This window comes from Labrus mixtus, chromosome 8 (assembly GCF_963584025.1).
Source record: "Labrus mixtus chromosome 8, fLabMix1.1, whole genome shotgun sequence".
NCBI lineage: Eukaryota > Metazoa > Chordata > Actinopteri > Labriformes > Labridae > Labrus > Labrus mixtus.
Window position 1 is genome coordinate 12,345,469 of NC_083619.1, and position 16,181 is coordinate 12,361,649.

Here is a 16,181-nt window from a genome sequence, read left to right on the forward strand (position 1 = left end):
ACACACACACACACACACTAAGACAAAGCTGTCTCTTGTAGTCCAGATGTGTCCCCCACAATAGAGAGACCTCTTATCCCCACTTGTACTAACAGTACCAGGGCACCATTCATCCTGTCCTCTGACTATTACACACACACACACACACACACACACACACACACACACACACACACACACACACACTCACACACACACTCACACACACAGCAAAAAGACAACAACAACAAAAACAATGTTTTTTATGGCTTCTCCATCAATGTGTATTTCACATCTGAATTAAGCCAGACTGGAGAGCTCTTCATCAGAATCATGCTTACATATTTATTACTGCATGTGTGCAGTTCATTGCAGTTTCAGAAGGTTCCATTTATCAAAAGGAGAGAAGGATAGGAAGAGACGAGCGTGAGATGAGCACAAGAGCAACTAGCGCAACGGTTGATGGACTGGGAAATAGAGATAAATTAGACAAAGATAGTTTGACACAGACGAGAGGGCAGTACAGAAGTGATAAAGAGGACGTTGGACGAGATAGCACTGTTTTCTGCACAGAGATAGTGACAGGAAGGAGAGGGTTGGACTGGGGGGGGGGGGGAGTGGGGGTGCATAAAAGTTTTTTTGAAGTTGTCAAAAAAAAAAAAAAAACCTAAAGTGACTGACACAATCATGATGAAAAAATAAAAAAAAGTGTCAAGTAAGGCCAACCTACCAAAGGGCAAGAGTGTCAATGTCAGAGGTCCCAATATAGCTGCCAGCCCCCTCCCTCAAACACACACACAGATTAGTCAATAGGGCCTGTGTGGCTGTGGCAGGCTGGCTGCTGTGTGCGTCACGGCTGTACTCCATATTTTCGGCATGACTGATTTCCCCAATCGCCTCTAGAGCCTCATTGATTTCTGAGGCAGCAGCACTAACATTGCTGAAATTCACAACCAGCAACTCTACACTAGATTTTACTCATTTTTTTAATTTTATCAAAGTTCAGAGAGACTGTAAAAACGATGTGAAGACCATCATTTATTTTTTTTTTTTTTACCAACATTGTATAGTCCTTAAATGATCAGTAGTGCTGCTACTTTTGACATTAATACAAAAAGAATTCCAGATGTTTCCTTAGATATATATATATATATATAAAAAAAAAATCCTTTAATAAATGTTCACAAGTCAAATCTGCACATTTGTTTGACCTGTATTTCTGGTTAAATAAAGTTCAATTTTAAAAAGTACCTTTGTATCAGACATTGGTGCTGATAGTCCAATGTGTCAGGATGATTGTTCATTGTAACCACTAGAGGGAGAAACAAACTAAGTTATACCTAAAGACTGTTAGAGAGCAGCGACCTCGTGCAGACAGCGGTGGAGTAGAGCTGGTTTGTTATGACTTCAATTATTTTTTCAAGGCAGCTGGACAGGAGTGATGCGTCCTTAATTAAACCTTTATAGTGTTGTAGGGGGGTTTGTGGTGATATGATGGTTAGTGTTTGAAGAAGTTCAATTGTACATTTATATTGCAAAACTTAATATTGCAGAATGAACCATTGTTCTTGTTTTTCTTACAGCAGTATAGTAGCTAAGGGTGGACAAATACTTAAAACATGTTGTATGCTAGTGCTTTCTATTGACTTAATTATATAGGTCTATATATTCATTTTATCAGACTATTACATCATCTATCTCTCTTTGCACATTTGTTTATTCTGCCTCCGTTCACTCTCTGTCAGCACCCGTGTCTTAATGCTGCGGTTTGTTTGCACTGATGTCGTTTCCTCTTTAGATCCTTGCTTGGGTCACTCTCTCCCCCGATTTTCTACTTTATCCACTGTCCTGTTTATCTAAATAAAGGCAAAAAGCCCAAAAAATAAATCTTTAATAAAAATCGACATTGATCAGCATTTTATTATGACATGATCCCTAAATGCAATCCTTTATTAATCCCTGAGGAAAATTGGGGTTTACACTCTGTTATTATCTTGAGGAGTTAGTATTAGTATTTTGCATGTACAATATAGCACAGCTAACTTACATCTTAGGGAATTCATTCAGGACCCCTGTAAAAAAAGAAGAACAGACAGCACATTCTCTGCAGATTGCACAGTAGGTTTGCTCAGAGATAGAAGGTGATGTGGCCGCTGTGATTGAGCATTTCTTTGCTGTTGTTTCCCTGCTGAAGGAGTGGCCACCTGTAATGTGGGTGTACATTTAGTGTATACTTTAAAGTGCACGCCCATGTCTGTCATGTGGATGCATCAAAGACCTTCCATATGCATATGTCCTGTCCTTTTTGGGCCGTGTGTTTGTGTGTAAGAGGGTGTTTGTTTGAACGTGTGTGCTCAAGGCTTTCATCCAACCAGTCCCCAAATCAGACGATCCCCAAACCAGCCATCGTGCTAGCAGATGGCAGCCTAATGAATCATGAGGCGACACACTGATAGCCTTTACTATGGTACATGCTGTTACATGACGTTTGACATCACAGAGACTTGGTTAAATATAGGTTGCTAGCAACAGCCACATGCTCACACCTGGTGCTGCTGCTTTGTTACATACACAGAGTTTAAGATAACATTCAAGACGACATGTCTTTTAGTTTGTTTGCTTTCCTACCGTGCTGCAGTGATAACCTGTAATGGGCTTTTAAGTAAGTATAACACTTCTATTATTTAAAATGTAGATATTGTTTAATTTAACTTCATGTTTATAACTGGAAACAAAAAGTTACTTTTTAAGTGAGGATGCAGTTATTTTCAGGAGTAATTCTTCATGGAGATCCTGTTACCGATGTAGAAAACATAACCATGAATGTGATTTGTTCATGTGAATATGCCTGCAAGCATGTGCGCTGATGGGTCTTTGTACTGTTTTGAACTCTTTGAACTCTGCTGTACCAAACACTTAGTCCATCACAAACTCACCAGTTAATTTCAATTCTAGTGGAGATCCCAGAATGTCCAGAGAAAGCAGCATAACATGCTTGATAAAGAAATGTGTGTGTGTGTGTGTGTGTGTGTGTGTGTGTGTGTGTGTGTGTGTGTGTGCATGCGTGCGTGCGTGCGTGTGTTTATGTGTACAACAGCACAGCCCATGTAGAACGTTTCCATATGATGAAGTAATGCAGCATAATCTTTTGAGGTTGATTGACAGGTTTCTGATGTTTTCAGTCAGCGTGCAGGTGAATTTGTATTTTGAATCATAACTTTGTCTGTGGCCACAGATAGATAGACAGATAGATAGATAGATAGATAGATAGATAGATAGATAGATACTTTATTGATCCAGAGGGAAATTCAAAATGTAATAACTATATGTGTGTGTTCGTAGGATAACTTTTTTTGACCATATGCTTCTTAACAGAACTAAAACATTTCCCATTGCACCTCCATTTCATAAGACAGGTGACTATCAAAACATACAAGGTAAACTCCTTGCAAACAAACATTTATTGAAAACGTTTCCGACAAACAGTTTGTTAAAAGGGGAAGGCATCTTACATAGGAAGTGGCTACAAGCCTGCAACCAATTATCATTATGACGTTAGCTCTGAATCAACTAATTACCAAACAAATAAACATCAGCTTCCCGGATGAGAGCACAAACACACAAAGAAACCACCACAAGCCTAAGAGGCAATTCTAAATGACTTCTCAATTCATTATCTCCAGTTCAGTGGACACAATAGAGCCTAAAAAATAAATGATGATCCAAACTCAAAAACAGAAAAGATGCAGTAGATCAAACGTTCAATACTGGCTCGTAGACTAATATCATATGAGAAGTTATTCAGAATTGCCTGTCAGGCTTTGGGTAGTTTTTTTATGTGTGCGCTCTCAACCGTCTTTTTTCCTGCACTCGGTCACAGTTCAGAATAGAAAACACTTAATTACATTGAAATGCACTAGAGCGTCACGTTTCATCATCACTGGTAGTATACTTAAATTCAATTTAGCTAATTAAACCATTGTGACCCTGAGAGCGATTTGAGAAAGGATTATTTATCTGCCCTCAGGCTTAGCCAGTATTAAAGGAGCGAAAACTCAGAACTGTATATCATACATACTCACATTACTCACATTATGGAGTTAAAGCTGTCCTTTCCCATTATATAAGGAACACATAAAACTTTTTATGCTAGGGCCCGACCGACATTGAATTTTTGGGTCCGATACTGATATCGATATCAGGGGGATAGAAAATCTGATACTGATATATTGGCCGATATCTTTCTTGGATCTGTGTTCCATCTGTAGAGATAGATAGATATAGTAAATATAATATACACATTTATAGCGTTGTCAAATGTAGTTGTCAAACACTTGTGGTAAAGATATATAATGAAGAAAAGATGGTCACTCAACTGTAAAGTAACTGCTCATGTATATACGTGCATCACCACTTGACACTCTGGAGAGTGATAATGCTTTATGTAATCCATAAAGCGCACTCTGCTGTTGAAAGAGAACAGCTAGTGTAATACTTAAAATAAATTAAATGATTTTTGACTAGTGAATAAATCTAGTAATATTGGCGCGTATCTGCAACAAAAGTAGCCAATACCGTTAGTCATTTGAAATGCTAATATTGGCCGATATTATCATCTGACCGATTTATCGGTCGACTACTCAACTCAACTACTCAAACTCAATAACTTAAATCTCCTGTTGACTAAGCTGTAACAAGATTGATTTTATTGTGTATTTATTTTCTGGTACTTACATCAAACATAATTGGTTGTCAGAGGACAAAATGACAAAGGAAATGAATCAGTGTCAACTTTACAAACAAATCACCAACAGACAGTATGTCCATTGACAGGCAACAACTCGGGCACACAGCGCCCTCGCTGACTTCAAAACAGCTCGTTATCCTGGAATGCTCACCATGCGTCCATGCAGCCAACACATGATGTCATGAGGCCCCTTTGCAAATAATGGACGATTAAACTCACAAACGGAGGGGTCAACGAGGATTTAAGATGCCTCACTTTTTTATGAGTTTATAGATCAACTCGCCACATTGTCTTGGCTTCGGCGCTCGGCGCGTTTGTCTAGCGAACGAGATGTGAAGATATTGAGCAGAACTAAACATTTAAAGTCTGCTTTTCCTCAAACAGCCCCTCTCTTCCACCACGCTGACGCAGATACATGAACACTGTGAAATCCTTTGGTATACTGCCAACCAATGTGTGTGTATGTCTGTAGGTGTGTGTGTGTGCATGTCCACTCCAGATAACAAGCATGAGACTCTTGAACTGTGTTATTTCAGCACTTTATTATTCACATCCAACACATGAGAACAATTTTCCAGTCATAAAAATGTGTAAAATGTACATGACCCTAAATCTTATTGACACATCCATCCTGTTTACATCAGGACACTCTTCAATTGTCAGGCGATAAACGCTTCAATTCTACAGCTCCAAACAGTCACATCGTCCAAAAAGAGAGGAGTGTGAACACAGCACCATGCAACCCTGATCACTTATCTGCAGTTTTATTTATTGCCGGTTTGCGATTTGATTTAATTGTTGCTGTTGAATTAAGGCCTTAATGTACAACAGTGTTGTAGCTCTGTTAAGATTGTGGTTATTATGACTGGCCCTATTTGAGTGTGCATCTCATAGGATTTCCTTAAATGGCAGTTTTCACTTGAGTATGTAAGACACAGAAACTTTGTCATATTAAAGATCTATACAACAATGCTTTCAGAGATCAAACAACATGATGGTAAGCTGCTGTATGTCATAACGGACATAATCTGTAAAGTAAAAAAATTAACCAATGGCAAACCAAAAAGTTGTAAGCTAACTTTTCCACATACATCGGTAATAGAGCAGAGTTCCTTTTGTACATTAAATTATTTTGCCTCCAGAAAGTCTTCTTGTTCATGTTAAAGATACCTAGTTAACCTTTATCATTCTCACCTTCTGATGTCTCTCTTCGTCTCTACATTTGTGAGCTCGGTGATGATGAGGTGATACTGTTGATGGATTTTGCCAATTTAACTGAACCATGTCAAACTGCAGAATGGAGCTAAAAGTGGACGTCCATTTATGGAAATGTTTTTAGGCAATGTTTTCATGATCGTGATCCAGCTAACTGGATAGCAATCAAATGTTCGTCAAGCCCTGATAAGAGCGCCAACTTTCTGTTCTTTTAAGATACAATGCACTTCACAGTGGTGGCAAGTTGTGTCCTCTAATTCTTAGTTCTTTTGAAACGGTGGGCTCGTCTTTTCAGACAGAGGTAGATAATAAAAGTACTGATTTAAGGCAGGGACTGTTACCTTCTGTCTCAAAAAAAGATCAGCATGGCTATGACATGAGGCTTCGAAACAATAGTAACCTTCCAATAGATGACATTACAGTCATCATATCAACGTTTTATAGTCAACGTTGGATAGGGGAGGGCTTCAGATAATTGTAAATTGGTCTAATTGGTATTGTCAAATGCCGAATTACAAATATACACCATTTGTCAGACTCTGCTGTGTGGTCAGAAAACCTTCTCTGCTCCTCATTTTACTCTTGCCTATATGGCACACTACATCTGTAGATTCATGGCCCAGCTCTAATTTTAACGATCTCTTGTCTGATAATTTGTGTTTGTTGGGGGCGGGTTGCTAATGATACAACGCTTAATGCAAATGGGTGAAGTGTCCCTTTAAGCCTGGGGGAACATATAGTAAGTTTGCAGTATGTTCTTTGTTCTAAGCAAGCTGTGTCCCATGAGCTACTTACTATAATACCCTACAATAACCATCCTCCCATCAAGCTCTTTACCTAACACTGACAGGACATACCTGCCCCCCCCACACACACACACACATCTGGAAAGGATAATAGTATGGTGGCCAAAGGGGGGGTTCTGTCTTGTGATTGAATCAGGAGTCAGTGTGTGTGTCTGTATGTGCGTGTTTGTGTGTGTCTGTGTGTGTGCGATGATGTGTGTGTGCTCTGATTCGTGTGAGTGAGAGAGAGAGAGCTAGAGATAGAGAAGAAGGGGTTAAAAGGGCTCAACATTTGGGGAAGGCAGGAACCATGCTGGCTCTGATCCCACCCCCTTTCTCAGCTCTGACCTCACTCTGAAACTTGTTCCCCCTTGTGTGTGATTCAGACACACACACGCACACACACACACACACACGCACACACACACACACGCGCGCACACACACACACACACACACACACACACACTTGCTCAGTCACATGCCTACACACACTCTTGCTTGCTGACGCACACGCTCGGTAAGCAGACGCATACACACACATCATACAGATTCTGTGGGGCGCCCTCTACAGAAAAACAGACATACACAGCACAGGGCAACTAAGACAGACTGGAGCAGAAGAGCAAGTTTGCCCAGGGAAAGGAAATGTCTCTGTTTGCTCTGTGATTAAAGGTGTAGCAGCACGCCAGAGGGGAGAGGAGGAAGCGGAGAGAAGAGAGAAGGAGAGCAAAAGAGAGAGAGAGAGCAGACAGACAGAAACGTAGAGGGGAAGAGGGCAGCGGTGTTGAGCCACATTTAGACCCAGAGCACAGACAAGATGTACATGGGGGACCGATAAATGGAGCTCTGCTGAGTGATGAACAGCACTGTCTACAGCCTGAAAGGCAGACTGCCCAGAAGCAAGGAGGTTCCAGCTGTGACAGGAGGAATTTGGGTGCTCAGGTAGAATTTTTCTTTTACATTTCTTTAATAGAAAGAAGGAAAAGATTTTCACCAGCACAAGGTGCAAGCATGGACTGCATCGCCAGAGTCATCTTGCACAGGAGCCTCTGGTCCTAGAACGGGTGTCCACTCCTGCCAGAGGTAATGAGAACTCCTGGGAAGCAGTGGAGAGCCGGACAGCCCGACAGAGCAACACAGACAAGGAAGCGGGCCAGGTTTTACAGGGATGACAGCAGCCACAAGCTGAGGAGAACCAAGAGAGGGAGAGCAGCGGAGCGGCCAAGACGAGGAGGGTGAGGACGAGTTACGAGAGTAGACGAAAGAAAGATGAGCGTGCCGACCAACTGTGGGTTCTGTTACTCCATGGAGCGGAGTATCACTGTGCGGAGTGGGAACATATGGGGATCGCCGTGCGCTGTCAACAGGCCTATTGACATCATACAGAAACGCAGGCGGTAATTAAATGCCATCTCATCTACTCTCACTCAGTCCTTTTGTCTTTCTCTCCTTCTCCTGTCATCTTTCAATGCATACACAGACACGTACACACAGCATGTGTCACGGCTTACTGATCATGAAGTCAGCAGCGTGTTTCTGTTATTTACTAAAGTTAAAGTAGCTTGCACTTAATGTACCTGGAATTCAGCTTACCATGTGCATCATTCATAATCATTTCTTCTTTCGGTTTGATCTGGATGCTGGAGCACTGCGATTGACTTCTTTTATGAAACTCTTTCATTTCTGTATCTGAAATCTAAAGCCTGCAGTGTTTGAACAGCTGCAATATTTACAAAAACATTCTTTGTTCTTATCAGTTGTTTTCGCTTCATATCAGCATTTCCCAAAATATCTTTTTATCATATTTCCTCTCGAGCACTGGTGTAATCTCCTCTTTTGTTGGACTGGTCACTGCGTCAGGGAGTGATTCTTTTTTATGGTGTACAATAGGTTTCAAATGTGTTTAACTTTTGATGCCACTTTGAACAGAACTGGCCTAAAAGGAATTACATGAGAGTAATAGCTTGAGGAGAGAGAATTGTGTTTTATATTGAGGTTAGAAAGCAGCCGTCTGTTGTACAACTTACTGTGGTTTTACCAAAATATGAAGCTCAACCAATGTTTGAAAACGATGTAGCAAGCCGTACAGTAGAGTGATTCTAAGTTTAAATGTGTGCTGGACAGAAACGCAGGCCATTGTGCAGAGTCTGAAAGTGTCTTTTATAGGCAGTGCAGTTTAGCAGACACACATCAGAGTCACGTCACTAACTTGAAACTTTTCAAAAACAATGTTTTTACTTTAACTTTTGAGGACGACTGGATTATCAGTTGTCTTGTAGAAAAAGGAACATTGAATCAGGCTACATAGATTTCACAGGGTGGTGTCTTTTGCGTCTCCAAACAGCCACTTCTCAACTCTCTGCGCTGACACTTTGCAGTCAGCCATGGCATGCCAAAAAATCTCTCTCTTGTAAATCCTCTGTCCATTACAGAAATATTCTCACAGGAAAAGCTCACCATAAGTTTTGTAGCGTCACACATAATCCTCAGTGCCAGCAGGGGAGGCTATGAAGGAGGGCTCCGAGATAAAGTCTTGTTTACATTGTGGTCCTCTGTCCTTTTTTTCTCAGGCAGGATTTTGTTTATCAGATGTAATGAAGAACATTTGTACGCATTAGGGCAGTTGTCCTTTCCATTTTTTATTCCCCTAAAGAACCAAACTAATTTAATTTATTAACATCTGCTCTCAAAGAAGCAAGAAAACATCCTCTTTGGTAAAAAACAAGGGTTGGTACAAAAGTGTGGAAATATCAGACTACTGCTCACATTGCTTCCAAATCTGGATCTAAAAAGTGGTCTAGAAATTCTCACCATTTTAATAGTAGTTACAGTAAGAGTAGCTGCCTTTGTTGGAGACGATCAGTAAGAGAGGAGAGTCACTGACTTGGAGGTAGTAACAGTAATGCTTTATTTGGGTTGGGTTATCGATCTTCCTGTTGAGTTTTTGATGAAAGGGCAAACACTGTCCCACCACCATTATGTTTTCTAAAGGAACACACGGACAGAGACACCTCATCATTGCCCATTTCGGGGATCTATTCATTTCAAATATTTTACATGTCAGCACTTGTAGAATCTATATGTATGAGTATAGGATGATAAGTCAAGGTCAAGGTCAAGGTTTCTTTATTCGCCTCCCTAGGGAGAAATTTGTCTCGGATGCTGGGAAATTGCTGCATAGACAATACATCGAAAACAGTAATGTTAAAATGATGTTCAAATTGTAAACCTAAAATCATCTGAAGTCCATCCTCTCTTTCCTCTTTGTTCGTGGCATCCTGACATCTGCATAAAGTCGAGCACCATGCTTGTAATTCCCATTTTGAAGGCACCCAGACATGTTGAGCAGGAGTATATATGAAACATACAAGTCAGACAAAAAGAACCTGAGGTTGTAGAAAGGACATAAATCTGACATCAGGCGACAAACCCAGAGCTCGCGTGCCTTTGGTGCGTAATTTGAAGCCCAATTATCTGAGTTAAGCGCAGACAACGACAGCCAGATAACAGCCGCTCTTTCTCCTTGGTTAGATATTTGGCACGGGATTACATGTTTTTTTTCAAGTGTTATGTGAGTACAACAGGTTCCATACAAAAAAGTGTTAATACATCTGTTCTTGATTCCATATTCTAAGATAAGCAATGAGCGGATTATTTTGCCCAGGGGCGAAGCGGTTATTGGTTTTCTCTTTACAGATTTCAACTGTAAGTGTAACACCTGCTTTTCCTAAAAGAAGGCAGATAAGAGGATTCTCTCTACAAGCCCAGAACAGTAACAGCTTAATGTCTTTGAGGTGGTGGGCTGCATTCGTTTATCCTTTCATTTCACTTTTATGAACCTGAAATTGCCTTCAGGCTACGAAAGCTCTCTGTAAGGCACATTTGATTTTCAGTTTTTGCCAGCTAAGATGAACATGATGAAACTCCAGGCAGCAGCGCGGCTCTAGTGATAACAATGAGTGAGGTCTTTTACCTGCTGTTTGTAACGTGTCTTGAGATAACAGTTGGTATGAATTGGAAGCCATACAAATAAAGATTGATCGATACCGATTACCGAATTTCTACCAAAACTATTGCTGACTCTGAGTCTGAAAAGGATGGATTAAACGATGTGAGTCCGTCAGTCTATGAGCTGACAGCTAAGACTGAAGGATCATGAATTTGGTACAGGGGTTCCTGAACCTGAACATTGGTCGATGATTTTTCATCTAGCAAAACAATCAGTTTGAACTTTAGTTAAGTTTTGAGTGAATATTCAAGTTCACACTCACAGAGCAGCTAGGCTGAAGACTCTTTATGCAAAAGTAAAACAATAATCATTTTAAATTCAAGTTTTAAAGAACTTTTATTTGCATCACAGCAGCAGACCAAGAAGCTGTCATCCGATGTCATATTGTCAAATAAAAAGCCAGTTAATTATCTCCCTCAGCCTGAGCTATGTTTTCTCCTCTGCTCTCCAACCATTTATAGCCTGCTCTGTCTCCACAGGCTGTTGATCTAATTTCTCTCAACACTTTGTGAAGAGGGCAGATTACAGAACCAGCAGCGACACAAACCATTTTTTCAGCAATGACAACCAAGAAAGGCCTGGAAAGTCCTGAAAGGATTATTTCTAGACGAACCTCTGACAGCAAAAACAAATGTAAGAGTTTGTTGGGTGTTTGGGAGTGAGCTAGCTTGATTAATGCACAGAGTCATTTATTATGAATTAAGGGTCTTACAAAGATGACAGATTTGGCAGGGTGCATGTAAATGAGGTAACTAAGTCGGAGCTTTGAGGGTTCATTTAATAGAAACCTAAAACTCTCTCTCCTGTCAGTGCAGCCTGAGATGAGAAGAGGGCGATCAATTTTTTCCTTCTTGATTTATTTAAGTCTTAAAGTGTCCATGTTGGAGGATGTTTTAGGCCTCCAAATCTTATCACGTAGCTTCATATTTTTCATGTAACAGATACGTTTGTTTGCATAAACTCTTGTCTTTGCAATGGTTTCACACCTCATGTGCCAGAGGTCACTTACTGTGTAAATTGTGCCACGGTAATGTGGCTGTTATGAATTAATGCTGAAGTTATAAAGTCATCCTGTGCCATCCAAAGAGCATTACTCTTGCATGGTGCTAGCACAGCGTTGTAGGCGTCACAGCCAAAAGGCATTTTATCATAATAAATGTGTCTGGAAGTGTTTCCAAAGTATTTCATAAATTGTCAGTGGCTTCTTATGGTGGTCTGGCCGACAGGCACAGCGTGGACCCTCATTCATATGCCTCACATCCAGGAGGAACAGGACCTCTGTTGTTGGATACCAGGAATAATGAGGGATATTATTCAGGCTCGTACCTTAGTGTTAGTGCATGGACATGAACAGGAGCATGTACCAACAGTTTCTGGTTGTAGGTCATTTGTAAACTTCGCTCACTCAGCGGTGAGTCGGGCCTGAGTGTTTGAAGTGTGACAGGCTTAATGGACTGAACGCTCTGCTCAAACCCTTTAACTTTACCGTCCTGTAACGAGACTTCCAGACACAGAATAATAGAATAATTGTGCAATTATCTGCCTGTGTTTATCTCAAAAGAGAAGGTCAAGCATTTCCCTGTTACATCTGAGGGTATTCGGAGTAAATGAACATTGATTTCATGCTCAATTTCCAAATTCTGCATTGATAAACTGTTTCAGACAATTTGTGTGCTTCATTAAAAATGATAACTTTAATCAGGTAGAAACAGATTCAGGAATGTTCAAAAAGAGACTCAAAGCCCTTTTCACCCATGCAATTCTGAAAATGTTTTGAAAAGCTTTTAGCAACGATTGAACCTGAAATCTTCCTGAGTTGCTCTTTCACACCTGCTCGCTCACCGTGAATTTGTCTGGATTTGAACACATTCACACATCCCTGCACTCTGAGGAATTTATAATTAGGTGCTTGCTGGAAAAAGTCAGGATATAGTCAGAGTGAACACATGTGTGCGTTAACACATGCAGTGAACCCCTAAACCCTGGGGGTTTTGTGCTTTTGAGAAAAGGATATAAATGTTAAAATGCCCCTAGACTCAGACTAATAAAATAACATTCATAATCAGATCCTCATTCTCAAGAAATGATATGGACCTATGGGTCGGAAATAAAGTATAAAGTAAGTAAAGAAATACCTCTGACTGCTCACTACATTACATTTTTGCTGTTGTGTATCATCAAAAAAGAAGCTGCATGAGGAACGTTTTCATTTTGTTAAATATTAGATGCTGTTGTCTTTGCTTCTTCTTTCAATGTTGTGTAAAGTCCATCCTAAAAAACTTAGAACAAAGAAGCGTCTAATTACTAAAGGTTTATTTTGGGGCTTTTTAATGGTTTAATTTAGAAACAGGACAGTGGATAGAGTCAGAAATCATGGAGAGAGAGAGAGAGAGAGAGGGGGGGGGGGGGCGGGGGGGGGGAATGACATGCAGGAATGGAGCCACAGGTCGGATTCAAACCCAGACAGCCCGCCTGGAGGATCACAGCTTCTTTACATGGGGGGCACGCACCAGCCACCAGCCTTACCGACACCCCCAGAAGCATCTAATTACCGTCTAAATTCAAACGGCTCATGTGAATTCAAGCTGTCTTGATAAATCTGTGCACAAGGCCTCAGCATATTTAAGTGATGTCGTCATCCCTCATTTATTCCCTCGTCTTTTCCCACATGATGTATGATGTTTTTCTAAGGTATCGTCTCACAGCAGGAACCTTTACTGTTAATACCTTATGCCGCTCATGTTACAGCACTTTAATAGACCAGCTTCTGAACTTTTATGAACCTTTTCTCTCTCCTCCTCGCACTTCCTCTCTGCATGAGTATTCTTACCTTCAGACCACCACTTTTATTCATTTCCCTCCAATTCTTCTCTTTACACTTCTCTGTTTTCTTTGCCATACGATCCTGGAGGATAACATAAACTGTGTGTGTGTGTGTGTGTGTGTGTGTGTGTGTGTGTGTGTGTGTGAGAGTGTGTGAGACTCTCTTCTGGTCTCCATCTCACTCAGGTTTATTAAAATAACCACTGCCAGTATCTTGAACTGTTATTATTTAAGACAACATCATTACTGTACAGTTTTAGGACTGTGCATGTAGTCCTGATCTGTGTTTTTTTCTATGAGTTGACATGTCTATTTAAGGTTTATTCTATTGTGTATATCCGACCTATGGTTCACTTTATGTTTAAACAATGGTCCACTGTAAAAGAGCACAGTATGTACAATATGTAGGATGTCCTTAACTTTCTATCCAAACATCACTCTGCAGTCTGCCAACGTTCATAGTTCACTTAAGGAAAGACAAACAGCAGTACTCGAACCTGTATTTAAACTGACTGAATTGTTAACAAAGGCCAGTTTTAAAGACCAGGCACAAAGGATGCAAGAACATTGTGCACTGCATTTAATTTGTATTTATTTTTGCAGCTGATGAGAACGTATGAAACTTTAAAGCACTCTGAATATTTTGATGATAGAAAGAAAAACAAGTTAAATATTTAAAATGACAAAAAAAAAATTGTTCTCTTGCTTTGTGGAACAACGTAAAAACCAAGACAGCTTCCTTCTGCAGGCATTCTGGTATCTTTTTCTTCCTTATCATCAGAATCAGCTTGATAGACCAGGTTTGTGTGAACAAGCAATATGTCTCCAGTTAACTTCACTCGGTTTTTACAAACATTAAAAATCAAATATTAAACTATTGTATTATATACAAGCCTACATAAGACAATAATGGCATGGAGTGCATAGGATGCTGAAATAGCATTATAAGAATAATTATGTAACAGATGGATTGATTTATAGGAGGTAGATAGTTTTTACATTATTTACATTCAAACAGTGTGCACAGGTTAATGTGAGATAAGGAAGGTGTTATTTATATGATAACATCTGTGTCCATACAAATCGAAATATATATTTAAACTGATAATAAGAATCTCCTTTTTACCTGGCCCAGATAGGCAGCAGCACGTTTTAACAAAGTTACAGAGATACATCATGTAAAAATTGCAAAACACAGGTCAAAAGTATCTATGGTCATAGAGCAGAAAGTCTTTAGTCAAAGCATCTACAACCTGATGCCTCATCCTCCAACCCCTTCAATCTACTTTTAAAATGATTTAAACTAAGAGACCAGCTCCCAAAGAGCCAAATCCTCCTGCAGTAGATTCCAAGCTGCAGGAGCAGTGTACCTGAAAATCCTTTTCCCCATTTCATTTCAAGATGCACTTTGGGTATGGAAAACTAGAATATGTTTTGTGACTGGACGCCAGAGCCAAGACTGTGGCTTCCAACAACTTCCAAATTAATAAAATTACACAAGTGTGGGGAAAGCATGTTGAGAAATGTATTATATTTGGATATGCCCTTTGAGGTGTATCACCTCGTTTTCAAGGGGGTCCCAAACATATATTTACAAAGACACAGGTACAACACAGCAATACAAAACCAAAACATAACACACTACAGACGAAACAAAGTAATACATACAGCAAAAAACAACAAAACAAAACAAGGGACAACACAGAACAAATACAACAACAATTACAACTCTAGACTAGACACCTTAGAGGAGAGAGATTCAGTCTATACACAGAAAGAAAGAAAGAAACAGTGTTGACGTTACTGAAAACATAGGCAATCAGTTTGAAGATGAGAAAACAAAACATGTTTAAATAAGTGGAATGATGACAGTTAAGGATTGCCTTATAAAAGAGAACATGCCGGTGATTTGGTCTACGTGAAGACAATGCAGGCCAGCCAACTCCAGCATAAAAAATACAATGAGTTAGTGTCTTGAGGTCAATGCTCCATGGTACACAGTATCCAAAGATTAAATGTATTGAGAAGAAGCATGTTTATATAAAACATCATCGTAGTCAATAATCTTATTTACAGACCTGGTGGGTATTGTGTGACTGTTCAGCATTTATTAGAGTGACAGTCTGTGGCAGTTTTTGCACGTGAGTATTATCATAATACTTTACCAATCTATCACTTTACCAGTGTAATGATGATTGACAGTGAGGTCGTCCTTAAAAGTCACTTCACACTGTTAAGTGCATCAGAGGTCAGGGAGCGCTCAACGTCCGTCATTGCAGGCGTCAGGAAGGTATTGTGTTGTTTTCCAAAGGAAAGATCTCAGGAAGAGTCAGTGATTACAGCTGTAAGATAAGGAGCTCTGACAATACAGTTCAGATATGATAACTACACACACACACACACACACACACACACACACACACACACACACACACACACACACAAACGGCACGTAACCCCACACACATACACCCTTTTTTTTGCTTGATGCTTTTCTAAGTACGAGCAAAGAGCAAATTATTGTTCAGACTGAATCATCGTGGATATATTTAAATACAATAAGAAACCACACACACACACACACACATACACAGCCACACACACACACACACACACACACA

The 16,181-nt window shown here is 40.1% G+C and overlaps 1 protein-coding gene across 4 annotated transcripts in view; it reads left to right on the forward strand.

Moving 5' to 3' along the window:
- The window catches only part of pde4ca (phosphodiesterase 4C, cAMP-specific a), a 43,908-nt gene that overhangs the window by 8,266 nt on the left and 19,461 nt on the right, over positions 1 to 16,181 (forward strand). Inside the window, exon 1 of one of the 4 annotated variants that reach the window (XM_061044365.1) lies at positions 6,641 to 8,125. The exons of the other annotated variants lie outside the window; for them this stretch is intronic. Coding sequence (XP_060900348.1) covers positions 7,998 to 8,125 — 128 coding nt within the window. The 5' untranslated portion in view covers positions 6,641 to 7,997. Of the gene's footprint in view, positions 1 to 6,640; positions 8,126 to 16,181 lie in introns of those variants that run through there. 4 annotated transcript variants of the gene reach the window in all.